The sequence below is a fragment of the Cyrtonyx montezumae genome, unplaced genomic scaffold (genome assembly GCF_038088225.1).
Source record: "Cyrtonyx montezumae isolate F1298 unplaced genomic scaffold, pur_monq_1.0 scaffold_3, whole genome shotgun sequence".
In the NCBI taxonomy this organism is placed as follows: Eukaryota; Metazoa; Chordata; class Aves; order Galliformes; family Odontophoridae; genus Cyrtonyx; species Cyrtonyx montezumae.
The window spans coordinates 84,768,968-84,796,533 of NW_027072034.1; the positions used below are offsets into that span (position 1 = coordinate 84,768,968).

The window sequence follows — 27,566 nt, forward strand, 5'->3', positions numbered from 1 at the left end:
ATATAATCCCCAAAATAGAATGATAATAATTTTAACAAAAGGAAAATTAATCCATGGCCACTAAACCATCAAAGGCCAGAAAAGTAAAGTACTACTAGCACTACAACTATGTTAATAAATAGGGTTTCTGTGTGACAACTCAGCATGATCTGGAAGCTTAAAAAGGCTACAGCTTGAAGCACTTCAGGTATTTAAAGACAGTCTTCCAAAGAAGTGTTAGGATGCTTGGAAACACACTAGCAAATATCTGTGATATTTTGGAAACCTCAAATGATCTTTAGCAAAAAGGTTGAATAAGGACAGAAAATGTGGTAATTATTTTGCAGAGCAAAGGCAGGTACAGATGCTACATAACAGAATCAAATGAGAGCCTACAGCTCTTCATAGGCACTAAGTAGCAGACAGAGAGCATTAGAGTATTTCTCCAAAAGAAGAGTAAAATCAAACCTTCTGGTTAGCTTTCATGCCAGTTTCTTTAGAAATGCCTTGCTTTGAAATAGAACCCCAAGAAAGGTCAGTGAACAAAGCTGGCATGCTCTACAAAGAAGCTGTATTTAATGTTCAAGTCTCGTTTCCAGTGTATCTGGAAGAATAAGTAAACATATAGCTAGCACAGCTTCAGGAAAAATTAAAGTTTATTTGCCAGAGAGTGTGCGTTACTCCTTCTTTGGGTGCAAACTCATTATTTTTTGTTTTGCAGGTTTCAAGAGCTCTTCCCGTTTGCAACAAGCCTTGAATTTACTATTTCAATGCTGCTTCAAATGAGCTGCCAAACTGCTCTATGATCCCAGAGAGAAAGAGTAGTTCCAAGGCTAACTGCTTCCCAAGGAAGTCTGGTTCCACATATCTGCTCCTACAGGTACACAACAGTAGGTCATCAGAATGAGGTAAAGAGGTGACCTGGTCTCCAGCATACGTTCCAGAAGAGTATGGACCTCCTGTGGGTCTCAGATATGTCAGCCCTGTGTAGATATCAGATACAGGCAGCTCAACTGGCATCAGGTGTTCATGTTTAGGAACTTCAATCAAGCCCTTAATGCTCAGTGTCCCAAAGAAGGGAAGGAATAACTGGAAAAGTGAACAGATCCAGTATTCTTTTGTGCAGTGGACTTTCATGCTACTAGTTCTTCAACTGGGTCTATTTGAATGCAAGATACTTAACAATCTTTCACTATCTTAGGAGTAGATTGTAGCTGTTATATACATTAAAAAACAAAACAAAAACAAACAAAAACACAAAGAAAAGATTGTCTAGGCATTTAGTGGAATTGCCCAGCAACCACAAAACAACCATAATCTCTCTCCAAGGAACTTAACGCTGTCTGCTGGTAAATCTCTTCTGGGTCTGGTCACAGTTTCTGCTAATCACAACAGCCTCTTTTAATGGCAAATAATTTAAGTGCAAATTCCTAGAAAACTGAGATGGATTCACACATTGTTTCCTGACTAAGAGCAAAACCAGTACAAAGTATGTCCTGACGAAGCCAAACTTTGCCTACTTAGCATTAAAACCTGTTTAAATCCTTAGGTATATAAAAAAGTTATATTGAAAGAGTCCTATATTCAGATAAATGGGATAGATTCTTCAGATAGTGATAATTGCGGATAGACTTATGAAAAAAATAGTTTGTCCACTGATAACTTACTTTTAACTTTATTTGATAAATCAAATTTCAATAATCCACATAGCACCACTGTGTCATGGTTGAAGCTAGCTCAGAAGTCTCTCCATAGCAGTATAGCTTCTTAACATATCAGTACATGGACACACATTCTATATTTGATCAACAAACTGGAATAGCAGTTGAATCCATGTCATAAACTATACTGCTGTTTCAGTGCAAGAATGTATTCCAAAATAAATAGGTCCACTCGCAAAAGTTCCAATTGTAGCACCATTAAGCACTTTTATACTTCTTACCGATGAGCAGATAGTCACATACAATTAAGAGGAATGTGATATTCTGAGAAAAAAAGATAATAATACCTAAATCAAATAAAGGGCTTCTAGCTTTTCTCAGAAAAACTTTGTGTGTGACAACTGTACCATTTACATAACTGTAGTTGAAAGACATGAAAATTAAATTTTTAGACAGTTTGACCTCCTCCAGATCAACATTATTTTCTTGAGGTATATACCTAATTTGACTTTTTGAGTGTATTATCATATTCTTACACTGTGTGATTAAGGACTCATGCATAGTTACTGTATGGCTATCCTCACTATAAAAATCTTCATCTCATCAGAACTCTTTTGATACAGTAGTGCTCTCTATCTGTGTGCCTTGCTTCCTCATATACGTAGTTACATCGTGATGTCTTTTAATTTCAAAGCTTTGCCCATGCAGGGCAAAATTTCAAAGATTTTCCATGACCATACAGGCTTTAATTGAAAAAGACTACGAATGAGACAAGAGTGATAAAATTAATTACCTGAATCCAACATTAGAGTGCAATGCAACATCCCAAGTCTCTTGGCACAAACGATTCTGATTCATAGGATTGTGAAGAACCATTAGCAAAGAGTTATCTTGTGTATGATAATAGGAATCGATACATCGATATTCCTGGGCTGCACTATGAAGAACCTGAAAGTAAAGAAAGATAGGTACATGCCTCCTTGCATACAGTAGTAAGTGAAGATGGTAGACAGCACAGCTTTTAGCAAAAAGTACTTCAGAACTTCACTCTCCTTCAGGAGGTACACAAAACACTTGGATTGTAGCAATCCACGGTGTTCAAGCACGTGGAAACTGAAACTCTGCCACTATCCGTATGGAGAATAGCTACTCACTGTCTTCCACCTCTGAGTCTGACCATGAATGAAAAAATTCAGTTAAAGAATAGACAAATAGTTCATAATTGTTTACAATTTAAAAATAAGTACTGAAATAAATACATTAATAAATAAAAGCAGAATCCTTGTAAAGGAGGCAGAAAAAAGGAAACAAGCTGTTTTTCAGCTCAGTTAAGTTCATTTGTATCCAATTTGCTCTACTGTGACCTGAACGTTTCCGAGATTTACTGTGTTCTACATTATTTCACTCTGTTCTGTACAGTCCATCACTTTCAATGCTTATATTGTCTGCAGGATGCAACTTATATGCAGTAAAAAGCTTTCTTTTAAACTACTGCTTTCACAAAGCAATAGAATTGAAATAAAATGGAAGTAAGTAAATACCAACAAGCATTCTTTTTAAATCTGAACTATGGTGAACTTACTAATCTCATAATGATCAGGGAGGGTCACCTCTAAGGGTAAGATAATTCTTTTTCAACACACATTCAGTTAAAAGAATCATACCAAAAAGAACAGCTGCAGTGTGGCCAAATTATGAAACAAAAAACAATTATGAACTTGTTTCTCATGCAAGATTTAAAGCAGCTGGATTGCAATGGACTTTGGTGAAAATGCATCAGCAATAAAATGGAATTATCTATTCAGTGTATTTCCCTACTAATTTTTCGTACAGCATTCTGGGACATGACTGAATCTATAACACTGTCTGTTCACAGATACCTGAAGAAGAACATCGGGATGAAAATGCTCAGCAAAATTCCAGTCTGTCAGACGACGTTTCTGAGTCTTTCTTATTTCTTCCAGTTTTTGTTCCAGGCCATAATTTTCCAGACTTGCCTCAAAATACAATGAAATAAAATAATGACTATCAATATCTTAGTATCAATTGCATCAAATTAACTTTAATGTGTTGATTTAATAGACAGCATCACATGTTGCTGCACAGTTAATTGCATTATGCTGCATACATGTAGGCCACATGGCAATATTTAATAAAAAAACCCAAAACAACATAACAGCAGCTCCCAAAGGATTTTGCTTTTGGCCTTTTATAGCAAACCTAATTTAACTATTTTCATTACTAAGTTATATGTTTTTGAGTGCTGTAAGCAATTACGAATATTTAGACAGGTACTATGAAGTAATTTTAAAATTGCTGTATTTATCTAGGGCTGTGTGGCAAGCAGGTGTTTCTGAAGAAGCCAAACCACGCATTTTATTTGTTTGAAACAGTTTGCTAATTTTTCTTGAACGTTCATTCAGGTATTTGACTCCTGTTATTCAGTAAAACCTGCATTTCCATTAGTAGCTACACCAAGGCCCATCACATTAGAGTTCAAAGAAAGAGATTGATGTCCATACTCCCCAAACATCACAAAATTGACATCTGCGTGCAGCACTGCAAAGGATTCTGCATTAACATTTCCCAATACTTAACAGCACTTTCTGCTGTCTCATGCTATACAGCACAGTTTAGATAATTCATCACACTTGCCAGATCGACAGAAAGATCCAACTCTTTGTTCAAAACAGAATCAGCCAGACCATCTCTTTCATCCTTGTTATTTGTTTCTGCATAACCTAAAAATTGAAAACTGGATTTTAAGAACTGTTCCAGAAATTTCAGCCCTAAACACTAGAGTCATAGTGCTGTAATTTTCTTAGTATATTTGATGAGATTGCCATCAAATTAAAGTTTCCTTCTATGATGCTACTGCTCTAAATACATGATCACCTCTGACTCTGAAATCCATAGACAATAAGTACTACCAGACCACTGAACAGAAAAGAAAGAAAGAAGGAAAGTCCAACTCAAATTTTCCTCTTTATATGTCCTCTGATAGCTCTGCCTGGCAAAAAAAAGATTAAAAATACTCTAAGAAGAGTCCTCAAGATTCACATGTGAAGAACCAGCTATCAGCTTACTTCCTGAGAAACAAGTATTCCTTCACAATAGAGATATAGAGATAACAATAGAGATAACAAAGAAAGGCTAAAATAAATTATTTTGATATTAGAATTCTTGGAAACCATGTATTTTAAACCTAACTAATTGGATTTGTAGATATCTATAAGCTAATGACAGAACATTAAACCTACCAAGGATCTAAGTAGTAATTCAGATGCACAGATTAGACTGATAAACTATCATTATTACAATGGGCATCTGACATGAATAGGATCACATGGAGATTTTCACTTCTATATTCCCATATTTTCTCTCACTTTAAAAAATAATTTCCTTTCAATAGAATTCTTGATGTCCTGATGTAGGGCAGAGGTCACTAATATTTGATTCAAATGCAAATATACAAGAAATATATTACTCCAGAGAAATACTCCTGAAATTATTTGTTCATAAATGGTTCATAATCTTCCAGACATGTATTCTTAGACTCTGCTTCTCTGGAAAATTATATCTGTTTACTTACTGCCTTTAGGAGGTTAGAGAAAACTGACAGCAAAAGCTTTATCTTCCTGGTATTTTCTCTTGTGCTGCAGAAGTGTTAATGTTGACAGTTCAGTTTGTAACTACAATATTTAGAATTCTGACTAACATGTAAGTAAAATAACAAAAATCTGTTCTCAAGTTTCAGAAAAGAAGCAGCTAAGCAAGATTCATTTTTTTCTGCTCAAACTTTTTAACAAAGGGATCCTATCTAAGATGGTTGCTTAAACATCTACATTAGCAGAGAATGGACAATACCATGAATATAAAGATGTAGGAGATTAAACTGATCTGATATTTTTTCTCTGATCTCAAAAAAATCACTTATTTTGAATGCAACTTCTTGAACCAGTTCACTACATGATGTAGTCTATGTAGAAGAGTAACAATGCCTTTGGCATCACCTCTCACAGAATTCTCCTGGAGAAGCTGGTGGCTCAAGGCTTACACAGGGATAGTTTAGACTGGAGGAGTGGGAGAACTTATTGCTCTCCACCACTACCTGAAAGGAAATTGAAGTGAGGTGGTGGGTTGGTCTCCAAGATAACTAGGAATAGGATGAGAGGGGATGTTCAGGTTTGATATGAGGAAAAACTTTTCAGGAAGAGTGGTGAGGCATTGGAACAGGCTGTCCAGGGAGGTGAAGCCACCGTACCTGAAGTTGTTCAAGTAACACGACTCTTACAGACGTGGTTTAGTGGGCATGGTGGCGAAGGGTTGATTGTTGAACTTAGATCTTAGAGGTCTTTTCCAAACAGTATGATTCTAAGATTTGAGAAATGCCATTTATAACAAAAGCAGAATTGCAGAAATACGGCAGTTCAGGTGAGAAGAGAGATGATAGATTCAAATCCTATCAATTTAGATGCTGTAGGTATCTATGCTGCAGCAGAATTAAGATTTAAGAAACATAGGATAAAGACTCCTTCTTTTTACAAGGAAGACATTGAGGCAATTAGATCCAGCTAGACACTGACATTTAAACAGATAAAGCTAGGCCCGATATCATAGAATTGTTTGAGTTGGAAAGGACATCTAGTTCAACTCTTCTGCAATGAACAGGGACATCTACAGCTAGATCAGGCTGCTTTGAGCTTGCTCAAGTATGACTTTGAATAGGGGATGGGACTTCTACCACGTCTGTGGGCAACCTGTTCCAGTGAGTCAGCAGCAGTATTGTAAAAACCTTTTTCCTAATATCCAATCTAAATCTCCCTTCTTTTAGTTTGAAACTATTTCCCCTTTTCTCGTCACAACCTCACTTTCTTTGACACCAAAGACATATAATTCTTCTTTCCCTGTTACTTCTATATTTGGCCCAAGATACTGAATGTAAAAATCCATTTACTTATTTGTGAATCCATTTACTTATATGTGAAAGAAGAGGGAAGCCTAGAAGAAAAATAATAGTAAAAGATGCATATGCATGTGTAACTACAAAGCATAGCACAGTCTTTTTTTTTAAATTTCAGCTTTTCACATCATCTTCTAGAGTCCTTATCTGTAAGGTATGTATTTTTTCCACACCTAATACTCATCCACCATCTAATTAATTTTATGCATCATGATCAACCTTAATCTACGGTTGCTACTAAGGTGATAAAGACTCAGGAGCTATTATAGCTTACAGGAGTCTGCGTTCAGAAAGGTATTTAAACTCATGTTTGGTATTCTATACCTCTAAAATATATTTGATGTCATAAGCAATAAAACAGTTCTCCTAGTACATAGCTTTTTACATACACCATTTTAATAAGTTCATAAATCAACTGTTAGATCATAAAAAAAAAGCCAATTTTTGTTTTTATGTATGTACTCAATATTCAGACTACACAATATTTGAAATTCAGTGATTTGTACAAGGAAGAAAAATCAGTGGCTTGTAACAGCAAATGATATGGTAAAATAAATAGCAGATTCAAATTCTTCAGGAGTAATACAGAGAGATTTTTACCAGAGCCTCCTGGTGATTTCCCATTAAGTTTCGTTTCCATAAGGAAGAGTTTTCTCAGCTGCCTTGCAAACTTGGCTGGATTATCCCAGGGTATACAAGACACTTCAGAATCACCTCCAACCAGAGATCCAGAGCTCTCCAGGAGTCCAGAGTCACTCAGCTCAGTCAGCTTCAGGCTTTCAAAAGTAAACACTCTGAAGGCTCTTTCTACTTCAGCCCAACTCAGAAGTTCTATATAAGAATTACAATCATTAACTGAAAATGTTCTTATGGCTCAGCAGAAGATAAATAGACAATTATGCAAGCATATTGTTCTTGGCAACTCTGCAAAACCCAAAAACAATTTCCTTAACAGTACTGGATCAAATTCTGCCAGCTACATTCTATACTGCATTCAAAGCTGAATGCTTCCAAATTGCAAAATGATACACCTAACTGTTAATCCATCTTAAATGAAGTGCTTCCTACAACTGAAGACCTCGTGGCTCATTAACTTTATATAAATTATGTTGATTTTAAAATACTGAATAGACTTTATCAAACCAGTTAAACAACTAGTTCATGAAAGGGCTTCCATTACTGTTAAAGTTTTTTAAAGTAACTCTTCAAGCAAATTTTAAAATGTTTTTTCTTCCCTTGAAACAAAATTTTACACACACTTTACAAACAAGAATTCAAGGTGTAAAGACAACAAATGCTATTTATGGTTGTTTGTATTGGTTTTCATATAACAACAACAATCACAAGAAAGATTGAATTTTAGGAAAGTTGGTTCAGTTTGAAATGTTTTCTCCTTATGGTAGTTAAGTACCCAAGGACATTGCAAATCCTGAAAATGTTGGTTATATCATCTCCTGTTCATATCAGTTATCTTCTTGATAAAAGTGAAGAAATTGCTATCAAAGTTAACAGCTGGAAGAGCGAAGATAATAAAAATTGATATGCACTAGCTGGCAAGCTACAATCATATAGAACCCCTTAATAGCTAAAACACACTGTCTAAAATGAACATGCCAACAACTAGACACAATGCAGCTAGTGTAAACTAATCCAACACGTGGGATTTTGGGAATGAATAGCCAGGAAAGTACCTCCAAATACTGTACCTTATATAATGGCATAAATGTAACCAAAGAGATTGTGATGTTTGTATTTCTTAGAAGCCGGAGAGTAAACTTTAAAAAATACTTAGGGGTATTTATGCAGTCTTTGGGATTGTTCTACAGAGTATGTCATTGTGGTAGGCACATTCCAAGAAAAGGTAACTGCAGAAGTGATTACGGTTGAAGAAATGAAGGTATTCTGCTGATTTGTCAAAGAGACTATTATAAAAGCCAGTTCATTATTAACACCAGCAGCTTACAGAGAATACATTTTGAAAACCTGTGCAATAAAATCTGCTACCTAAAGTACACGAGCTCTTCCATGACAAGGACGTTGGTAAATACACACACAATTTGTGTCATTATTTACCGAAATGCACTGTGTGCTAACATCAAAATACTAATTTGCACAACTGTTTTTTTTATTCTTTCTCAGATATAAAAACCATTTGTATGTTATTAAACATACATAAGTAAGCAAGATATTTCTGAGATACTGCCAGCTCTCAGGTTTGTAATTCTTAACACTCATTTTACCTTATCCAATAACCATGAAATCGAGGTCTGAAGCTGACTTAACTTGTTTAACTTGCCATGTTATAATCAAGAATATAGAAAATGGGAAATTCCCCAAAGGTTTTAGGTAGCTGAAAAATCTCATCCTCAAATTCCCACTTTTTAATAGGATCGTCAACAAGAAGGAAAAGGAGAAAGTTATATCAATGAAAATCAACTCACCACTGGTACAATAATGCATGAGCTCATGAACTCTGGCCAAGCGTTCAGTGTCATTTTCAGCTGAAGGAAGGGTAAAATGGATAAGCTCTTTAAGAGGCAATTTATCCATCATTTCACGTTCAATCTTTTTTGTATTTAAGTTGTCTTGGAACTGGAACAAACACCAAAGTACTAGAGTTAAAATTAAACTTTAACACCAATGGACTTCTAAAATGCGTGTTGGGATAAGTAAGTTTTCTACAGCAAAAGATATAAGTGTGTGTTTAAGCCAATCAGGTACTCACAGCATGTTACTTAATCATGGTGTCAGATATTTTAGGCGGGAAAAGTGAGACACAGAGAAGAATGATAGGACATAATAATAGACACCTGTTAGAAGATATATGTCTGTGCTACCCAGACTAAAAAATTTTGAAAAACTAGAGTAAATCAACATAATTCTGTAACACATCTCATCTACAACAAAAACTAAACATTCTTACTATTAATGCAATCAGTGATGTCAATATAATATTCTGTGTTCTCTTAGTATCAGTAATCCATTGTTTCTTAAGCAGACTAAGGACTTGTGTTAGTATATCTATCCCAAAAGGAAAAACCTAGGCTATATCGTGTGCTCTTTTGTAAAAATACCACTCACTCAGCTCTTTTTAATGCCTTGAGTATTTACTGCCTGTGGACTTTAGAACTGTTTAGATATGATAGATAGCACTATACCTTCAGCAGGTGCAGGCGCTGAGCTAGAGTATCATGGTAGTTAAATAAGAGGGGGTATTTGGGGGCTACAGTTTCTTCCCTGTATTTTGGAGAAAAGTAGTCATACAGATTCTGTTAAAAAAGAAAGACACATTAAACACCAATAATAACACAAATATGTCACTGTAGGAAATGAATAAAAGAGAATGCAAACCTTTTTTTCACTCTTAGAAAGTGGAAGTGAAGGAAGGATAGAGGCTATATGATCTGCAATCTCATGATGTATCCCATCTGCCCGCTCTTCTGGCACCACCAGACTAGGTGGTGTAAGGTTTTCTTCACTTGCAATAACCTAGGAAACAAAATCTATGATAGCTTTCATTAAAGCATTATTGCTTTTAATGATTAACATCATTAAAACTATCAAGCAGATTCTGTGACAAGCTACATATAAACTAAACACTTATTCATACATTTTGTGAGGAAAAAAGAATCTTTTTTTTTTTTTTGTATAAGCAAGAAAAATGCAATTCTGCATGTTAGTTTCTGCCTCAAGCAACAATAATGGAAAACAGAAATGTTTTCTTTTTATTCACCTTTGGAAGAATGAAAAGAAAAATATTTACAACGTGAAATGTGAAGAACTGTAATGAGCACAGATTCTGTCTGCATACTGGGTGTTAGATTTTGAGTATTTTTCTATAAGTCTATGTTTGGATAAACTACTTGTGTTGAAATTTCATTTAAAAAAAAAAAGAAAGATTTTCAAATCATACTGTGGGGTTATCAAACGGTAGATTTTGGCTGAACTCAATAGTAATCAGACTTGTCTTGTCCTAGCATACCACCTGTTAAGCTTGCCATAAGACCTCCATACTAAAATAAGTAGTAGAAGTTCAATACTGATGCATAGGATGTGAAAACCTACTTCTGACTTATAAAATGACTCCTTTTTCCTTATTTGATTATATTGGGCCTGTAGCCTTGCAAATGAAACTTTAGGATAGAACTGTGTTTATAGGATAGATAAACACAATATGAAAGGAAAAGAAGGAAGTCACTTTTTAGCTGTGATTCCTTTATATTGAACCTCCATGGTCAGTGACTCCACGCATCTCTTATTTTAGTAGGAGATTGATTTATTGATCTTTGATCAATTCATTATACCAAGACTAGGATGAATTAGTCAAAGGAAGAGAAAAAAATGTATTTCCACCTGCTCCAGCATGCAGTTCAGCATTATGGGCACAGAAAAGCATTCCTCAGGAATCTGATTCAGCAAGTCATTGTAATATCTCATATCCATAGAAGTAGCCATAAAAGAAAACTCTTCCTCTGCTGTAAAAAGAAAACTCATTAAGACAGATCTGTCAAATGCCTGACCTGCTCAACCTTCTGACAATTCTTCTTATAAGAACTGGTAATATTTATGATTGCATAGCTCTTAAACCCAAATGTGACTAGGAAGAGTTATAAAAAATGATTCTCTAAAGAACTTAGTTATCAACACTGAAGTTTCCAGAGGCTCTCACAATGTATTCACCAAGATACTATTTCTACAGAATCAAACTAGATTTTGCTTCTTGTGTAAATAATATCTGCTGACAGATGAATGGATGACAAGACAGAGTGAATAGCTACAAGACCAGTGCTTTCATCCTTCAGACATGCCTTGTGGGACAATTTCTGTTGGAACTTCTTCTGCTTGTCCCTTTTTTTTTGAAGGTGTAATTTGTGATGCTGATTGTATCTAAAGAAATAAAGATAAAAAACAAAAAATAATAAATCACTAAAACAAGTGAGGATTGCCAGATGTAAATAGGTGGGAAAAAATCATTTAGCTTTAGCTTCTTACCCTTGATTAAATGCTAAAATTTTAAATGATCTTTATTAGGGGAAGCAAATGCTACCTGTCTCTGAATGAAACAAGATATATTGTTTTACAAATGCTTAAAGCAAGAGTTCAGATGCCTTGCTACAGATGTAGTAATCCTATTTTTCCCTGGACACTAGTTCATGTCTAACAAACTGCTTTCTTGTGCACACTTGTTTGTCTACCACAACATTTCCAGGCATTAGAAGATATCATCATTAGTTCAATAATTTTTAAGCCAGTGATACCTTATTGCATTATCTGTATGATTCTTCAGATGTTTGTTATTTCTGTTTCCCCAATAGTCTTTTTTTTCTCCATTTTTTTTTCCCATTTTTGAAATTTTAAATGCTTAAGACAAAAATCCCAACTTCATTTAACAAACATCATTACACACAGAGTGTTGGTCCAAGCTGATTTTTTTACTGCAAAATTGAAGACAGGAAATTCTATCCTATGGTTCACTATTTTCTACAATAAACAAGATAAAGAAAATCCTTGCCTTGGTTACTGGTGGCTGTGTTGATTTGCTTTCTGACAATTCAGGCACATTAATAAACTTTGTGTTTTCCAAGTAGTTACGATGCTGTCTTCTCCAGTCTATGCAGTCATACATTAAACAAGCAATACTTCGAAATAGTTGAGTGCCAAATGCAAGCTATGACAAAATATCAGATACAAAAGATGAAGTATGCATACAAAAGTGGTACATAATTTAGCCCCATAAGTCATTAGTTCTCCACGCAGCAGATCTACAATTGTTTAAAATTTTTCAAACACAATTGAGACCAACCTTAATTTTAAATCTGAAATACCTTTGTACTCATATCAAACCTTCTCTCAGACAATATGCTACACTCAGGTTTCAGTGGCTTTAATGGCCGTATCCTTCTTTATATCCTAAACAAGTAATCAGATCTCTCAATCCTAAGTTTTCTAAAATGAAATGAGGTGAAGAAACAGAGCTATTTTCCTCTTCTATAACTCAGAATAAACATATTAACTGACCCTTATGAAATACCAGGCATCTGGTTTCTCTAACACTACGCCTCTTTATGTCACTTCGAAACAAATATCCAGGTCACCTATCAGTTATGGAAAACTTATCAGTTTTCATAATATTTGAATATCAGAGAGAAGTTCAGTTTGTGAAAATAGTTTTCAGAATTAATATTTGTGCACCTTTGCTTTCCTAATTCAATGACCTTTCATAAAACCTTTCATTCATACATTACAAGAGATCATTAGGGGTAACTGAAAATTTCAGTTACAGTACTGGAGTGTTTTGCATGCACAGCCTTTTAAACAAAACAAGAATTCAGTAGGTTGAGAGAAATGATTTCCCTTCCCTGTTCCACTTTTGTAGGTTTCTATCTGCAGTACAGTGTCCAGGTCTGAGGTCCCCAGCACAAGAAAGATTTAGAGCAGTTGGAGGGGGATCAAATGAGAGCCATGAAGATGATTAGAGGGCTGGAGCACCTCTACTACAGAGAACAGCTGAGGGAGATGGCTTTGTTCAGCCTGGAGAAGAGAAGGCTCTAAGGAGACCTTAGAGGGCCTTTGCAGTACCAAAAGAGGGCCTACAGGAAAGATGGGTAGGGATTTTTCAGAGTGTAGTGGTAGGACAAGGTGTAATTTTTTAAAACTAAAATAGAGGAGATTTACATTAGATATTAGGAGGAAATTCTTTACTCAAAAGGTGGTAAGGCATTGGAACAGGTTCCCTGGAAAAGTTGCAGATGATCCACCCCTGGAAATGTTCAAGGCCATGCTGGATAGGGCCTTGGGCACCCTGGTCTAGTGGGAAGTGCCCTGACAACACTAGGGGGTTGGAAATAGATGGTCATTAAGGCCATTTCAATACAAACCATTCTATTATTCCATGGCTCTTATTTTCCTAATTTCAGGACAGACATGTTTGTCAAAGTTCTCTGAGTCTAGCCACCAGTGACTCTTGAAAAAATGAAAATATTTCTGAAAGTATTCTCCACTAGAAATATATGAAATATCTGAAAAGTAAATGACTTCCTGCATCTAATACTCTATCATTTTTATATCAATGACTATCAATTTGCCATAGGAGTTACTCTTTGATAACTCATGGACTTCAGAGATGCAGCAAGACACTCAAAGAATATCCAGGAATTCCACTAGAACAGTTACTCTATGATTTCATGACTTGTATTTTTCACATCTGTTTCTCTGAAGAATTACTTCTTTAGAGCTCAACTGAATTTTGAGATAGAGAAGAATGTGAAATCATAACTACAATCTGCTGGAATAATTTCAGAGACAGACAATTTTTCTAGCATTTCAGTAAAGATATTTGCTCATAGGATATTTATGAACCCCCTCCCCCCCAAAAGAGTAGGGGAAGATAGAAAGGATTAAATAACTACTTTCCTGAAAATGGCCTAATATGTGAAGATTAGATTAAGAATATAATGGTGAATAATGTTAAAATGTAGCAACTCTACACATTTTCACAACTGAGGCATTTTTAGTGAATGCCTTAGAAACCATGGTGGATTTTGTCAAATTCAGTTCCAATCCCTTCAGGATCAAGGATACTTCCTAGCTCACCAGGTTGTTTACATACAGAATTTAATGTACTACAAGTAAGTGTTAGGGAGATACAGTCTGTAATTTAACTGTAACAATACAGACCACAAATACAGTAGGATAAATCACAGAAAGTTGCTTTATTTTGCTTTAGCAGATATTTTTTACTGCTGTCATAGTGGACTGAAAAATACTGGACACTTTTCCTTGCTGCATTTGAGATCCTGAGTTGGAAAAAATTTCTAATAGTTCACTTTGCCTCCCAGTGCCAAGCAATAGTCCTTACTAAGCAAGTTTTGAAAAGTAATAATCCTAAAACATGTTTTAGGTATGACAACAAGAAGTAGTACAGTATGTGCTATAACATCAAAAAATATTTTTTGCATTTGTTTATATTTGTTCTCATGTGACTTTTCTGATATATAGTAAGTAGACTTGCTGTTAGGAGGACAAAAACATAATTTTTATGTTATTTCATGCTGACACCAGACTCCAATGAGATTCAAACTGGATCATTGTGAAGATTCTAAATAAATTTACTACCTCATATTGTTTCCAGCTTGGCTGCTGTTGCCTACAATATTAAGAAACTCCAAGTCAGATGTTCTTATTCAAAGGACTCCTTGTGGATACACACACTGTTTCTGTTTCACAGAAGACTAAACTAAAATTCTCACAATTACTAAAACAATGCTAAATGTTGCAAACTTCAAAGCTTGCCATATATTGTGAAAGTATTATCTACTGACCAGGATTTCTCTGTCAGACCAATCAGAGGGAAAGTCATTCTCCTTAACTAGGTGATGAAGTCTGGCAACATCAAAGAGCCTTGAGCCTTGCTTTCCACTGTTCAGAACTGGCTCCAGGTATTTCCAAAATGTTTCCAGGTCTTTGATAGATTCATCTTTCTTTATTTTCTTTGCTTCTAGATCTAAAATTTTGAAGTAACAAATCATGACACAATGTCTCCCTTTTAGATGAAGCACAAATTGTTATTAATCTTCTGTAAGTACTGTTAGAATATTCCTATTCTCACCATCTCAGAAAAAATCTGACACTCAATTCTGAGTTTAAATACTCCTGGAAGAAAAAGCCTGAGTGAAACATAATAGTTAGAAAAACAAAGAAACAAAAACAACCAAACTCCCAGAATAACAGTAATGTAGCTGAAACCTAGGAAATATAAAAATCCCAGGCTACGATTTTTCAAAGCTGCCGGCACAAACTTAGACCAAACAGCTCTTCAAATATAGGATAAGCAGTCCTTAGTAGTACCATTTTGTTGAAGTGGAAATTGAAGTTAAAAGGAGATTAAGGAACCAGACTTGCTATTAATAATCACGATGAAGTTGTATTGTTTTTATTTTTATTGCACAGTAATTACATTTTTCCAAAAGTGCACCAGGTACTGAGAAAAATCTCTCTCCCTTAATGTCAATCAAACTCTGAAATCCCATGTCAACCACATTCATCATACACTTATTTTAAGAGAGATGGGGACATTATACCTGTAATGACTTGCTTTCATTTGGACTAGCGGGTGGTCAGCACATCTAAAACCTAGGTAAGAAGGCCAAATACCACACTTGTATCTTTCCAGTGGCCCTATGCATTTAAACCCAAATAACCCTGTGAGGCTGTGGACTCTTCAAAAAAATACTGATCTCCTTAAATAATTCATAGATATACGTTCCTTCTGTAGCAGCCATCAGAAGAGAAGGACAATTAACTTTAAAACTGTCCTATCATGACTTAACAGATTTTATTCACCTTAACTGGCTCCAAACACTGGATAAAAGATCTGGGAACTCTGCCAAAAGATTCTGTAGTTATAAGAAACTCTCAGGGGTTCAAAGAAAGACTGAACAAGACATAAAACAAACCAAAATCAAACCAAACCATTGTGGTTTACTGAATAGACACATCAGGATCAGAAAAATACCTTGACTTGAAAGTAAATGGAAGCTATGTTAAGTGCACATAAAGTATTCTCATCCATGCTTTTCTTATTACAATTGTACTTTTTCTATTGTTTTCATTCCTTTCCACTGCTCTTTTCCTATTATTCTTCTCTTTTTCCTCTTCATTGGCATCTGTTCATGACTACTTCTGGAGATAGAATGCTGGCCTAGATGGTCCCTTGATTTTAACTGTTCCATGCTCCTAACAGGTCATCTTAGTCAAAGGAACATCCTTCACTTTTCTTCTTTTTTCAGGTGCTCATGGAAGATAAGTTCTAATTCTACACAGTGGAATAGTAATATCTAGTACATACTAACACATTTCACAATGATTTTGAACCATCACAGTGTAAACAGAAGTCCTAAAATTACTAGGATGCATCAGGTCACACATTTCCAGCAGACACTTTGAAAAATGAGTTACATTCTGTCATGCTGAGAGACTGGTCTGAGTTCTGAATGTTAACTCCAAGAGAAGTGGAAACAATAGTAGTGAAGCTAATAGAGTGATTCAAGAAACAAAAAACTAACCATATGAGAAGGCTAATAACAGTGCTTGACTTCCTAATAACACAAAATGAAAGCCATTAGGGGATGTAAACACACAAGAATGAAAAGAACACTAGAGCTATGTTTCCTGGTTTATGAGTATTAATACCAAAACCAGAAGCATTGTAACACGACTGTATTTGCAAGTTACTATCTCCATTCCTAGAAGTATACCTTCATGCATTACACTGTTTCAAAAGCCATTCAAATAGGACATAATTTCAACTCCCACTCCAAGCCACAGCGACATAAATCCTTGTTGACATACATTTATCTATTATAATCTTAAGAGCCTCAAAGACTCAGTGATATTCCTGCCCTCTAACGAAGGCTCGCATTTAGCTCACTGTCCACCAGGACCACAAGTCCTTTTCAACAGAGGTACTACTCAGCTGTCCTCAGGCTGCTTGTTGTTCCGTGGCATGTTCTTCTTTAGCTTGGCCCAAGGTCCCAACATAGCTAGCTATGCACTTCCTTTGAAATTACCAAATGTGCCAAGTCTTCTTAGAAACAGATCTTCCTGGATAATGACGCACAAAAGTATATATCTGATAAAATATTCTTTGGTGGCTGCTGCACAGAACCGTGGTTGCAAACTCTGCCTGTTTAATCAGTCTCCCTTTTCATTATCTAGCTAAGGCAAGTCTTTGCAATGGTGAACTATTTGGTTTGGTGACAGAAGCAATGGCAATACTATTTTTGCACATGGAAATACAGCTGCTCACAAGTATTACACATAAACATAATGAACAGAGCACAGAAGTACAAGGAGAACAAGGAGAATAGTATTGACTTGGATACAAAATAGTATTCTTTCTATACAAATGTTGTTCTTGTGACCAAGTTACCTTCAGATGAAAGTAAAGATTCTTCCTGAAATCTAGCTGCTTCCAAGAATGTCTGTAATGGCTCATAATTCTCAGAAGAAATCCTTATTACACTTGAAACATTAACCCCAAGCTCAGACATCACTGGCAGTAGCTGAAGGTTGTAGAAACCCGAAATTATAAAGTAATAATGGGCACCGTCATCTGGTTCATCATCTGCTCAAAGAGAAACAAAAAGAGACTGGAGCATGGAATTCAACAGCTAAACAAAATTGTGGTGTTTTTTTTTTTAATGTTATTTTATTTTATTTTGTCTAAAGAACATAGGGATATTGCAAATTAAGGTCACAGAAGCAGTTCATCTATAAGTTCATTTACATAATTGTACATAATATTCTAAAATTTATATGTATTCAATTCTTCAGTAGTAGATCACCTAGAGGAAAATTGTTCAGAGATGTATCAATAGAAAAACTACTTGGAGAAATCCATTATAACCTCAATGCTAGCTGTAGCAGCAACGTTTTCTGCAGCTGCTTTTCTCCAAGAAAAAATATTTAGTTCCAGGACATACAAATTTGTTCTACTGGTAGTTTCATCATGCATAAAGATAGCCAGGGAGCACACACAGAGTAAATTGCTGTGTCTTAGCTGAGAGATGGTATTAGCTATAGTAATTTGAAGGGTTAGCTGTGAGTAATCACTGGCCCTCTGCCCAACAGGTTCATGTTTGCTAGATGGAGTGCCTGTCAAAATCCTCATCATCTGGTAAAGGACTAGTGTGAGCTGGTATTAAGTTGGCCAGACTCATCCAAATTCAATTTAGAGAATAGATGAGAAGTTCCATTGAGTGCCTGCTTTATTGCTGTCACAGAAATACGCACAGCAACATCTTAGTACCAAAGCAAAAGATGTCAAGCATTATATCATGCAACTGCAAACAAACCTTCTAGAAACTTGATCTACTAATTGAGTAGATTCCATTCACATCCCACAGAGAAATACAGGTATTCATCCGGCATTAGGTCGTTTAATTCATTCAACTTAGTTATCTACCCTAAGATAATGGAAGCTCCTTTATCTCTCTGCTGACTATGGAATGCATTCAACTAGAAAAGTCTATCCTGTCCTATCAATAAAACACAGTTTTCAAATCTTAATGCTAAATAGATTATTTCTCATGGTTGATAATATAGCTTACTTCTAGGGAAGTTCTCTTTCTTTTAAATCTATTCATTTAGGAAGACTTTTTGTAGTGCAAATTCAAACATTAGGTACTTTATGACATTCCAACTATCTTTGGAGAATTTATTTTTTATTCTTTAGTCTTCAAAAATGCAAATACCAAGACAGCTCCTTTGTCATAATCTGCAGCAACAATTTTGTAAATATTCTTGGAAGACTATCACAGTTAATAAAATGATAACAGCAGTAGTAGCAGCTTATAACTTAAAGCTACTAATCACACTAAACAAGGTCACTTTTCACGGTGGTTAGTTTTTCAGGTCCATTTCCTATGTGTATGTATGTATATATATATACTTCATCATCTTATTAGCTGTGACTAATAAAGGCAGCGAAGTATGGACTTTGGGGGATAAAATCTCTGATGTTTTCTGCCCAGACAATAAAAATTAAAAAAAAAATGTTGAATTTGATAAGATTGTTTCTATAGGGCCTAGGAGAACCACATTAATACTCACTAAAGCCATTTTGTACAGTGCATTCTGTACGTACATAAATAAGATTGACATGAATTCTCTACACCACTTTAGCTTCGATTCTTACAAGTGTAAGCATTTATTCAAACACTTCTACTTAAGTCCCTGAAAATCCTTAAAATTATCAAAAGAATATTACTGACAAACCTTATCTGAAAAAATAAGGGGTTATGAACAGAAAGGGAATGTTCCATTTCTGTATGCTTTTGGCAGCTTGACTAAGATTCAGATTTGTTCTAAACATCTGGACTGGCAATTGAAGAATGCCATTGATCTCAAAAGAAATGCAGACAAAAACCTGATGAAAGAGGAAGGAACATCTGCATTGGTTCAACAGCTACACACCTAAGATAAGCAACTTCTCCAGCAGAAGAGGTCCCACTTTTTCTAACATAGATAAAAGGCACTGCAGTCCAAAATAAATATAACTGTGTTCAATGGAGAGATGTATGTACATCCTCTAGTATTTTTTGTTCCAGTGATATTTGCAACCGTGGGTGCTATGTATTAAGAACAAAGATTTTTCCCAGCAACATTATTGTTTATCTTAAAAATCTCATTTCTGGAGTAGATTTTTTCAGGTCTCAGTACCACTTGCATGGTTTTACAGCAAATGAAATCATATTACCTTTTGTATAGAATTTAGCTTCATTTCCAAACAGTGGCAGACAGCTCTGTGTTACTTTATTAATACAGAGAGAAAGCTGCCTTTGAATACTGAAAAATGCATTTAATTATTCTGAAATCTTTAAGTAAATATGTTTTATTTATCAACTTTAGTTTAGTCTTAGGCATGTTAAAACATTTTGATGTCAACATGCCACATATACCTCATCTGTATTTTCTCTTAGATAGTACCATCTATTGTACTTCGAAGCAGAGTACAGTGCCCTCTTCAAATGGGAAGTGGCCATGCTTTAACACTGTCAAACATACTTTTCAATATGAAACAGAAAGGAAGTACTGAATAAATAGCTAGTTTCAAAAATTTTTAGCAGGCGTGTCAGAAGCATACCTGGAATTCTACATACCAATGTATTTGTGTTCCTCTTTCTTTTCTCCTCGTTGCTTCAATTGGGTATTTTTTTTAACAGTAACGGGCACTGAAGGGGATGTTTCTGTCTTTTTACCTTTTCTTTCTTTCTCAGTTGTCTTGGCACTAGGGGATTTCTCCTTGCCAAGAGGTTTGCCTTTCTCTTTCCCACCATGCTTTTCCTTTTTTTGCTCTTCTTCAGCCTGACAAGATGAAGAAACTAAGTTGTCTTACAGCCTTTGTGAAGAACAAAAGGCAGAGTGCTGTACAATCAGTTTATTTATATGAATACCTTTCCTTTTCAGTATTATAATGTTGTGGTAAAGATGTGTTTAAGAAGAATAAAGCAGTGTTCAAGACATCTTTTAGTTTATTGCATTCTCAATACATTATAGTATTAAGAGTTCACATTAATGAAACAGACACTGGTAGAAAGATGAGTGAAGAATCACTGCCCTTCAGTTACTGTCATTACAGTACTTGCAGTCAGAAACCTCCCCTGCACTGAGGGGAAATAAGACCAAAATTTAATTTCTGTTAAGTCTTTAGCATCTCTGTTAACACCTGAGTAAGGTGTAAAAGAGTACCAGCACTATTTAGTCTTTGATGTAAATATCTGTCTACTATAAACTAGAACCAACAGGCTAGTGCTCATTTCACACAGGATATTACTTAGCCATTCTCATTATTTTCAAACAAAACTCCCAAAATTTTACTCAGTATTTTAAGAGCAAAGAATTAAAAAAAGATGGTGATAGTGACTCAAAGCCTCACATTACACACCTAAGGAGCTCAGATAAAATAAGAAATGTAAATAATCCAAATACATTAAGGTAAAGGGAAGTGCTGTAAGAGCAAGAAAAACACCATATTTCTATCCAGCAGTGTGACTATGAACAAATGTAAGAATGACATTTCTGTTTTATAAAACTAAGTCAAATACACTAAAAAGATACTAGTTTTAATTGCTGCTAGCATCCCATTTGTGTCACTTGAAATGCTATTAAATCAATGAAAAAGTATTTCCATGCGAATTAGATAGGTCAGTTTATTCTACACAATTGTCTTTTCCACATCCACCTGGAGAACCAGGCTTTCCAGAAGTTGTCTATAGTTCAATCCAAACCAGAGCTGAAAACCTTTTCTGTCCTTCCCTTCATTACACATTCCCTTTTTCTACCTCTATGAGATGTCTTCAATGATTCTTAAAATTGTTTGTGCTGTGATATGGTGATTGTGATCAATTTTAATTATTTACTTTCAGATTTACTTCACTTCGGACATGTCAGCTGGAAGGTTTTGATATTACGACTTTGAGTTCTATGCTGATGAAACACATTGAAACAGATGACACAAACATCACGTCATAGTGCTACAATCAGTTCTGTTTATTGCACTTGAATAATTTTATGTAATTAAGCCTCAAGTAAGCAGAAATACACATTTGAATTCATCAAGACTCCGACAAAGAGCACTAGTAGTCCTTAGTACGTCAGCAAGTAAAAGCCTCTTTCTTTGAGAACCTTTTCCCTTTCCTCTCAATGTCACAGTGATTCTGTGCAAGCCTGCTGAAATTCCTGCTGTAGCAGGCTGATTAAAGCAGTCTTGGATCTAGTGGTGACAATCCTAGAAGATATGTGGGAGCTAGTCCAGGGAACACCGGAAAAGGACAATGATGATGTATACTCTCTAGTTCTATCTTCTCTTGGTCCTAAGACTCAGATGAGGCATTGCTACTTTTTACTCAAGCAAAGAATTCTATTCTTATCCCATCTCAACTACATTTGAGTAATTGGGAACTTCTTCCCAAAAATCTAAATACGCTTATTTTTACATTTTTTTCTCCAAACACCCTTACAGAAAGTTAAGCATGAGGAGAAAATTGAATTTATGCAAAAAGTTCCTGAATTAATTCTGTAGCTTCACAAACTTAATTAAGCAACCTCCCTAAGACATACTGTAGTACCTTTTCAGTATCCCTTCTCTGAAGATCCTTCTGTTTAATGCAAAGCAGTTGAAATTTCAATAGCTTTCCAGTTAGAGTTACAGGAATTTCTTCTCCACTATCCAAAATGCTTTTGGCTACTTCCACTACCTGCAGAGAAAAAATAAAAATAATAATGCATTTGACTTATTTTGCATGGAGAAATGATGGAGTGTTACTTCACATTGTACAATGTATGGCTCAAAATGGCCACACGTTCCAAAAAACCAACAAATACGTATGATACATAGCTATTCTTTAGTTCCAAAGACCTCAAATGAAGTTATAAATGCTATAAAATAGCAGATGGGAGAAAATGTCTATGATTTATATGAGGGTCAACAGATACACAGTTTTCACTGTAAATTACATATATATTAAAAACAAAAGAGCAACATTAAGCAACTACTTACTATAAATTATAAAGTATTTAACAGACACCAAGTCAGTGGGTATTATTTTGAATACTATTTACAAACTGACTAGTGTCTGAAGCATTAGCCTTGACTGAAAGATGCAAACTTCTTGATGGGAGTTGGAGAGGGTCTGTCCTGGTGAAAATATACCCCCTCCCTGTGTAATGCTGATTCTGTTGGTATGCAGCCTAATTGGGGTGAAATAAGGCTATTGAGTTCTCTTAGGGTGATGACAGCAGCGGGAACATACAGCTGCATTGTCCAGATGTGTGGCACTGACAGGCTGTTTTATGACTATGTTTTTTACAACTTGTTTCCACTAAATTTTGTACAACACACTAACATCTGGGCTGTTTTCCTTAGAGCCTCATAACCACTTTATTTACTGTGAAAAAAATAAAATAACATAAAAATATTATAACAAGTTGTTATACGTTTCTTTTCACTTGTGCTGCCTCTGTAATGAAGTTCACCTATGTAGGAAGCGCTGCTGAGGAATAATATAACCATAATATTTTCCTACTTTTGTTTTTAAGCAGCCATCAGCATTATTTATAACCATGGGCTGAATTAGGTGTTACTCAAATGTTCTGACATGTTTCTCTTTTCCCCTCTTGGAGCAATTACAGTTGGGCACATATGGTGTCAATTTTGCTTGCTAACATTCAGACAATGAAGGTGCACACTGCATCTCATTGAACTGTGTCTTGTCTAATGCAAATAACAACATTAGCTTTGAGCTTTCAGTTTCTTGCCCAGCTTAGAAATTTTCACTTTTCAAGTAAAAGCTGGATAAGTAAGCATAGCCATTAAAATTGCCTGTCTGAATAAAACAAAGCCAGAATGGAATTCAGACTATTATAGGCCAAATTACTGTTTCATACAAATGAAAATGATACAGGAGGAAGAAAATCTGGTATAACTTAGATTTTTCTGGATCACATAACAGGGAGACAAAACAAACAAAATATTTGTATTTATAATCTCCCACCACCAAATGCTCCTGCTGCTCCAACGCTAATAAATCTGACAATCTCCTTTGCACACATCTAAGAAAATATATTATGGTAAAGCTTAGTTTTGTTTTACGTACCTTGTATTCTGAGTAGGAACGCTTACTGGTCACTATCTCAACAAACCAACCATAGAAGGCTTCTGGAAAGATTCCCAGTGACTTCAGAGTCATGGCAGAAACCAATGACATGTTAAGAACAGACTTAAAGAACTTCAGACTCTAGTCACCCTAAAAGCTTCTAGCTCAGCAAAAAAGAGTAAGTCAGAGTTAGCTAGGCAGAAAACCTAAGCTCTGAAAGAAAGCTTGCTGTAAATATTACACTAATTTCCCTAAGAGAAAGGTTTTTTTTTTTTTTTTGCATAAATGGTGTTAACAGCTTGTGCAAAGACATACTTCTCAGCTGCCTAATCTAGATGAGATGCACACTTCTTGATACACAATAGAGAGGAAATGGAGGGATTCTGGAAGTATTCCTGAAAAGTATATATAGTAACACAGCTTGATGGCACTTGCTGATTTATTGTTCATGGAAGAAGGAAGGAATGCATAGACTCTTACAATCCATTCCTCCTGAGAAGCTCAAAGTACTTCATCAGTTAAATGCAACACATCAGGACTTTTCTTATTTTGTAGGCAGACAATGCAGAAATTAAGAGACAATGGCCAGTTCATTATAGAGTTTGGACAACTCTGTGAGTGCTGGGAAGGACAATTTTTATGTGAAGTGTTAGAAAGGTATAGACCAAACTCATTTTTACAGCAGTACATTCCACTACTGTGGAGTGAGGTAAGATGAACAGGACAAAGATAAAACAAGCATCTTACATTTGGCAATACAAAGAAAGTAATCAGTTTTTCATATAGCAATGTGAAATCTGCTTCATGCCTAAGCAAATAAAGAACAATCCTTCATTGCTGCTAGTTTAATGATAGAACATAGATCAACTCATGCAGAGTAGATAAAAGAATTTATTACATGTGTGCACATTTTCTTCATTTGTGGCCCTGCGAATTAGTTGCTTATGCCAGGTGCCTGAATAAGAATTCACAGAGCCTCAATGACAAAAAGCTGAAGACAAAGACTTGGTAAGAGTACAGAAGGAATCTTCTGGGATAGTATGAGGTGAATTCATTTCAGATTGGCTATACTTTATCCTGCCAATGATGACCTTTTCCTTATGTAAGAAACTATGGAAACTTGGACAGACAAACTCAGTTAGGTAGGGCCTCTTTTCCTTTAAAGGAAGAGGAAACTTAGCATTCCTCACGCAGCAGGGGTCACTTCTGTGAAGCACAGAAAGGCTGCAGTGATGCAGTATTTGATCTCATATGGTGGCAGTATGAACCACACAGTGACTTCGCTGCCTGGTGCAAAGGGCATGTATTTCAAGACACTCAAACATTTCATTGCTTGTAGGTGATAGCATAGCACTGGAATATGCTGATGTCAGTGAGATTGGAGACAGGTCTTAAATGTTTGGAAAACATTTAAAGTCGGAGCACTCGTCTTTCTTTAAATTGCCTACTTTTCAGTACACAGATCCATTGTGGCTGCAACATCATAATCAGAAGAGCACTTACTGATATCTTGAATTACCAATTTTCAGAGCTTTATCATTTCCTGGAAGTGGTAAGCTTCACTTGCTCTAGTTATCCTATATCCAAGATAAACTTTATGAGCATCATCTTTCCTCCTATTCTTGAAACCAAGAAACTAAAGCCATCACATCTATGTCAGATTCACATACATAATGGTTCTTACAAGAAACACAATAGTACATAAAAGAACTCGTTAGCAGTACAAATCCCTTTCTAGCTGATACAGCGCAAGTCAGTTTGAAGCTGGTAAGCTATCTTTAACAGAAGAGTCAAGAGGCTATAGGGATTACATATACCAATGAAGATACTATTTAATGTTCAAATACATACTTTTTGAGCAAGCTAACAAAAACAGGAAAAACAAGCAATCTTCACTTATAACAATCTGCCATGTGATTAGTGTTATGTTGTGAGAATCCCTTGTAAGAAGCTTTCAAGACAAACTATGGAGTGAAAGCTGTGTGCCATCCTGACAAATTTCTTCTGACCAAAGAAGACACCTGTATGCATAGCATTAAATATTTCTGAATCTGGTGATGTCATTTCATTTACAATAGCATACTATAATATCATTTGGAAAGAGTACCAGGAAGGCCTTGTGCTGACTGAAACAATTTCTGAGATTGCACCTGCTGTTGAAAAGTAATTCAGCCTCTACTGTCAGACCATTTCCCTTGTTTCATTTTTGCTTCTCAGAAAGTCTTCCCAACTACAATGTCAAAAGATTACTTCTTTAGTTATCGTCCTTCACTGGTGAATAATGACTCAACTCAAACTGAACTCAAGGATCATCTAAATCAGTACATCAACTGTGTATCTGAAAAGAGCTCCACAGTGAGCTTACACATCCACAGGGTAGACTGAGTAACTTCAGCCAAACCAGTGGATCATTAATCAGTAAGGATATTACCAGCATATATTCCAGAGAACTTAAAAAATTAATAAAAGCAAATTTGAAGTCTTTTTCTTCACCTCAGTGTCCCTCCATGTCTAAACCCTAGTTTTCAAACAAACCTTCTAAAATAAGACTAGGATACTTTCACTGTTGAGCAATATTGAGCAAATATGAATGCTATTCATATATTAAATATCCGACTTTCTATTGCAGGCACATGTCTCAAATCAGCAGCAATGGCTGTTCATGCCCTATAAAAATACGCTGAATGACTCTGTTTTTGTCAAATCACAATACAGTCGAATTTGGTTAGCAGAAACCTAGTTAGAAATATCCATTGTAAGAAGGTCTGTGCTTTAAATTTCTTTCTACAGCCAATGAGCAACCTGAAAGGATCAGAGAATCACAATATCATGAAGTCACCATAAGGTCTCCTTGGAGCCTCCCCTTCTCTAGGCTGAACAAATACAGCTTCCTGTGCCTTTCTTCACAGAAAAGGTGCTGTATCCCTCTGATAATCTTCCTGGCCTCTTCTGGACCCACTTCAACAGCTCCACCTCTTTCTTGTGCTGGGGTCCCAGGCTGGGACAAGTACTTCAGGCAGAGCCTCATAAGGGCAGAGCAGAAGGGGCCAATCACCTCCCTTTCTCTGCTGGCCACCCCACTTTTGATGAAGCCCAGGGTACAGTTGGCCTTTCAGGCTGCAAGTGCACGGTGTTTGCTTGTGTCAAGCTTTTCACCAACCACTACCCCCAAGTCCTCTTCTGCAGGATATCTTAGCAGGTTTAATCTAATCAATTCAGGAGAAGAACTTTTAAAGACATATCCATAGTGTGCATGTGTCTTACTATTACAAGTACTCAGTGTTTTAAGGGAAATACAAGCAGTTGAATAACCCGATTAACCTAAAAAAGTGAAAATACATTACATAAAAATTAGAATGGATTTATTAAAGATCTCATACAATAGCTCTAACCATCTATGGCATATACCTCTGATGCCTTCCTGGCCTCCTAACTGCTACCAAACTTAAGTGCTCTAAGGAATTAGAGAACATGACGTGAATATGCAGTGACTAAAAAGATTAATCATTAGCATTGCAATCTCAGCAAAGATGAGCTTCATAGAAAGCTAAGATTGTCTTATCGGACCCAATAATACCTGTTCAGTTTTAACACTAACTAGGGAGAGAGACAGATGAAATGGCATTTAAATAATTCTTAGGAACTACTAAAGAAATCAAAGCTCTCAGAATGAAGAAGATATACCAAGTCTACTGTGCTCTGTATTCAGAAGAAGATATATTACTATGATCAAAAATTGAAACATTAACATTTCAGTGGTAAAAATGCGCTCAGCAAATCTTCTTGAGGAGATGAATATTTTGTTTC

General features: G+C 35.7%; 1 protein-coding gene across 1 annotated transcript in view; it reads right to left on the reverse strand.

Annotated features, from left to right (window-relative positions):
- Positions 1–27,566, reverse strand: part of SPAG17 (sperm associated antigen 17) — a 91,262-nt gene that overhangs the window by 48,280 nt on the left and 15,416 nt on the right. The window contains exons 4-17 of the mRNA XM_065742157.1: positions 22,233–22,357; positions 20,265–20,469; positions 17,534–17,728; positions 14,925–15,106; positions 12,116–12,271; positions 11,408–11,490; positions 10,957–11,092; positions 9,955–10,092; positions 9,762–9,872; positions 9,045–9,195; positions 7,204–7,434; positions 4,296–4,381; positions 3,521–3,637; positions 2,434–2,588 (exon numbers count right to left, since the gene is read on the reverse strand). Coding sequence (XP_065598229.1) covers positions 2,434–2,588; positions 3,521–3,637; positions 4,296–4,381; positions 7,204–7,434; positions 9,045–9,195; positions 9,762–9,872; positions 9,955–10,092; positions 10,957–11,092; positions 11,408–11,490; positions 12,116–12,271; positions 14,925–15,106; positions 17,534–17,728; positions 20,265–20,469; positions 22,233–22,357 — 2,071 coding nt within the window. The remainder of the gene's footprint in view (positions 1–2,433; positions 2,589–3,520; positions 3,638–4,295; positions 4,382–7,203; positions 7,435–9,044; positions 9,196–9,761; positions 9,873–9,954; positions 10,093–10,956; positions 11,093–11,407; positions 11,491–12,115; positions 12,272–14,924; positions 15,107–17,533; positions 17,729–20,264; positions 20,470–22,232; positions 22,358–27,566) is intronic.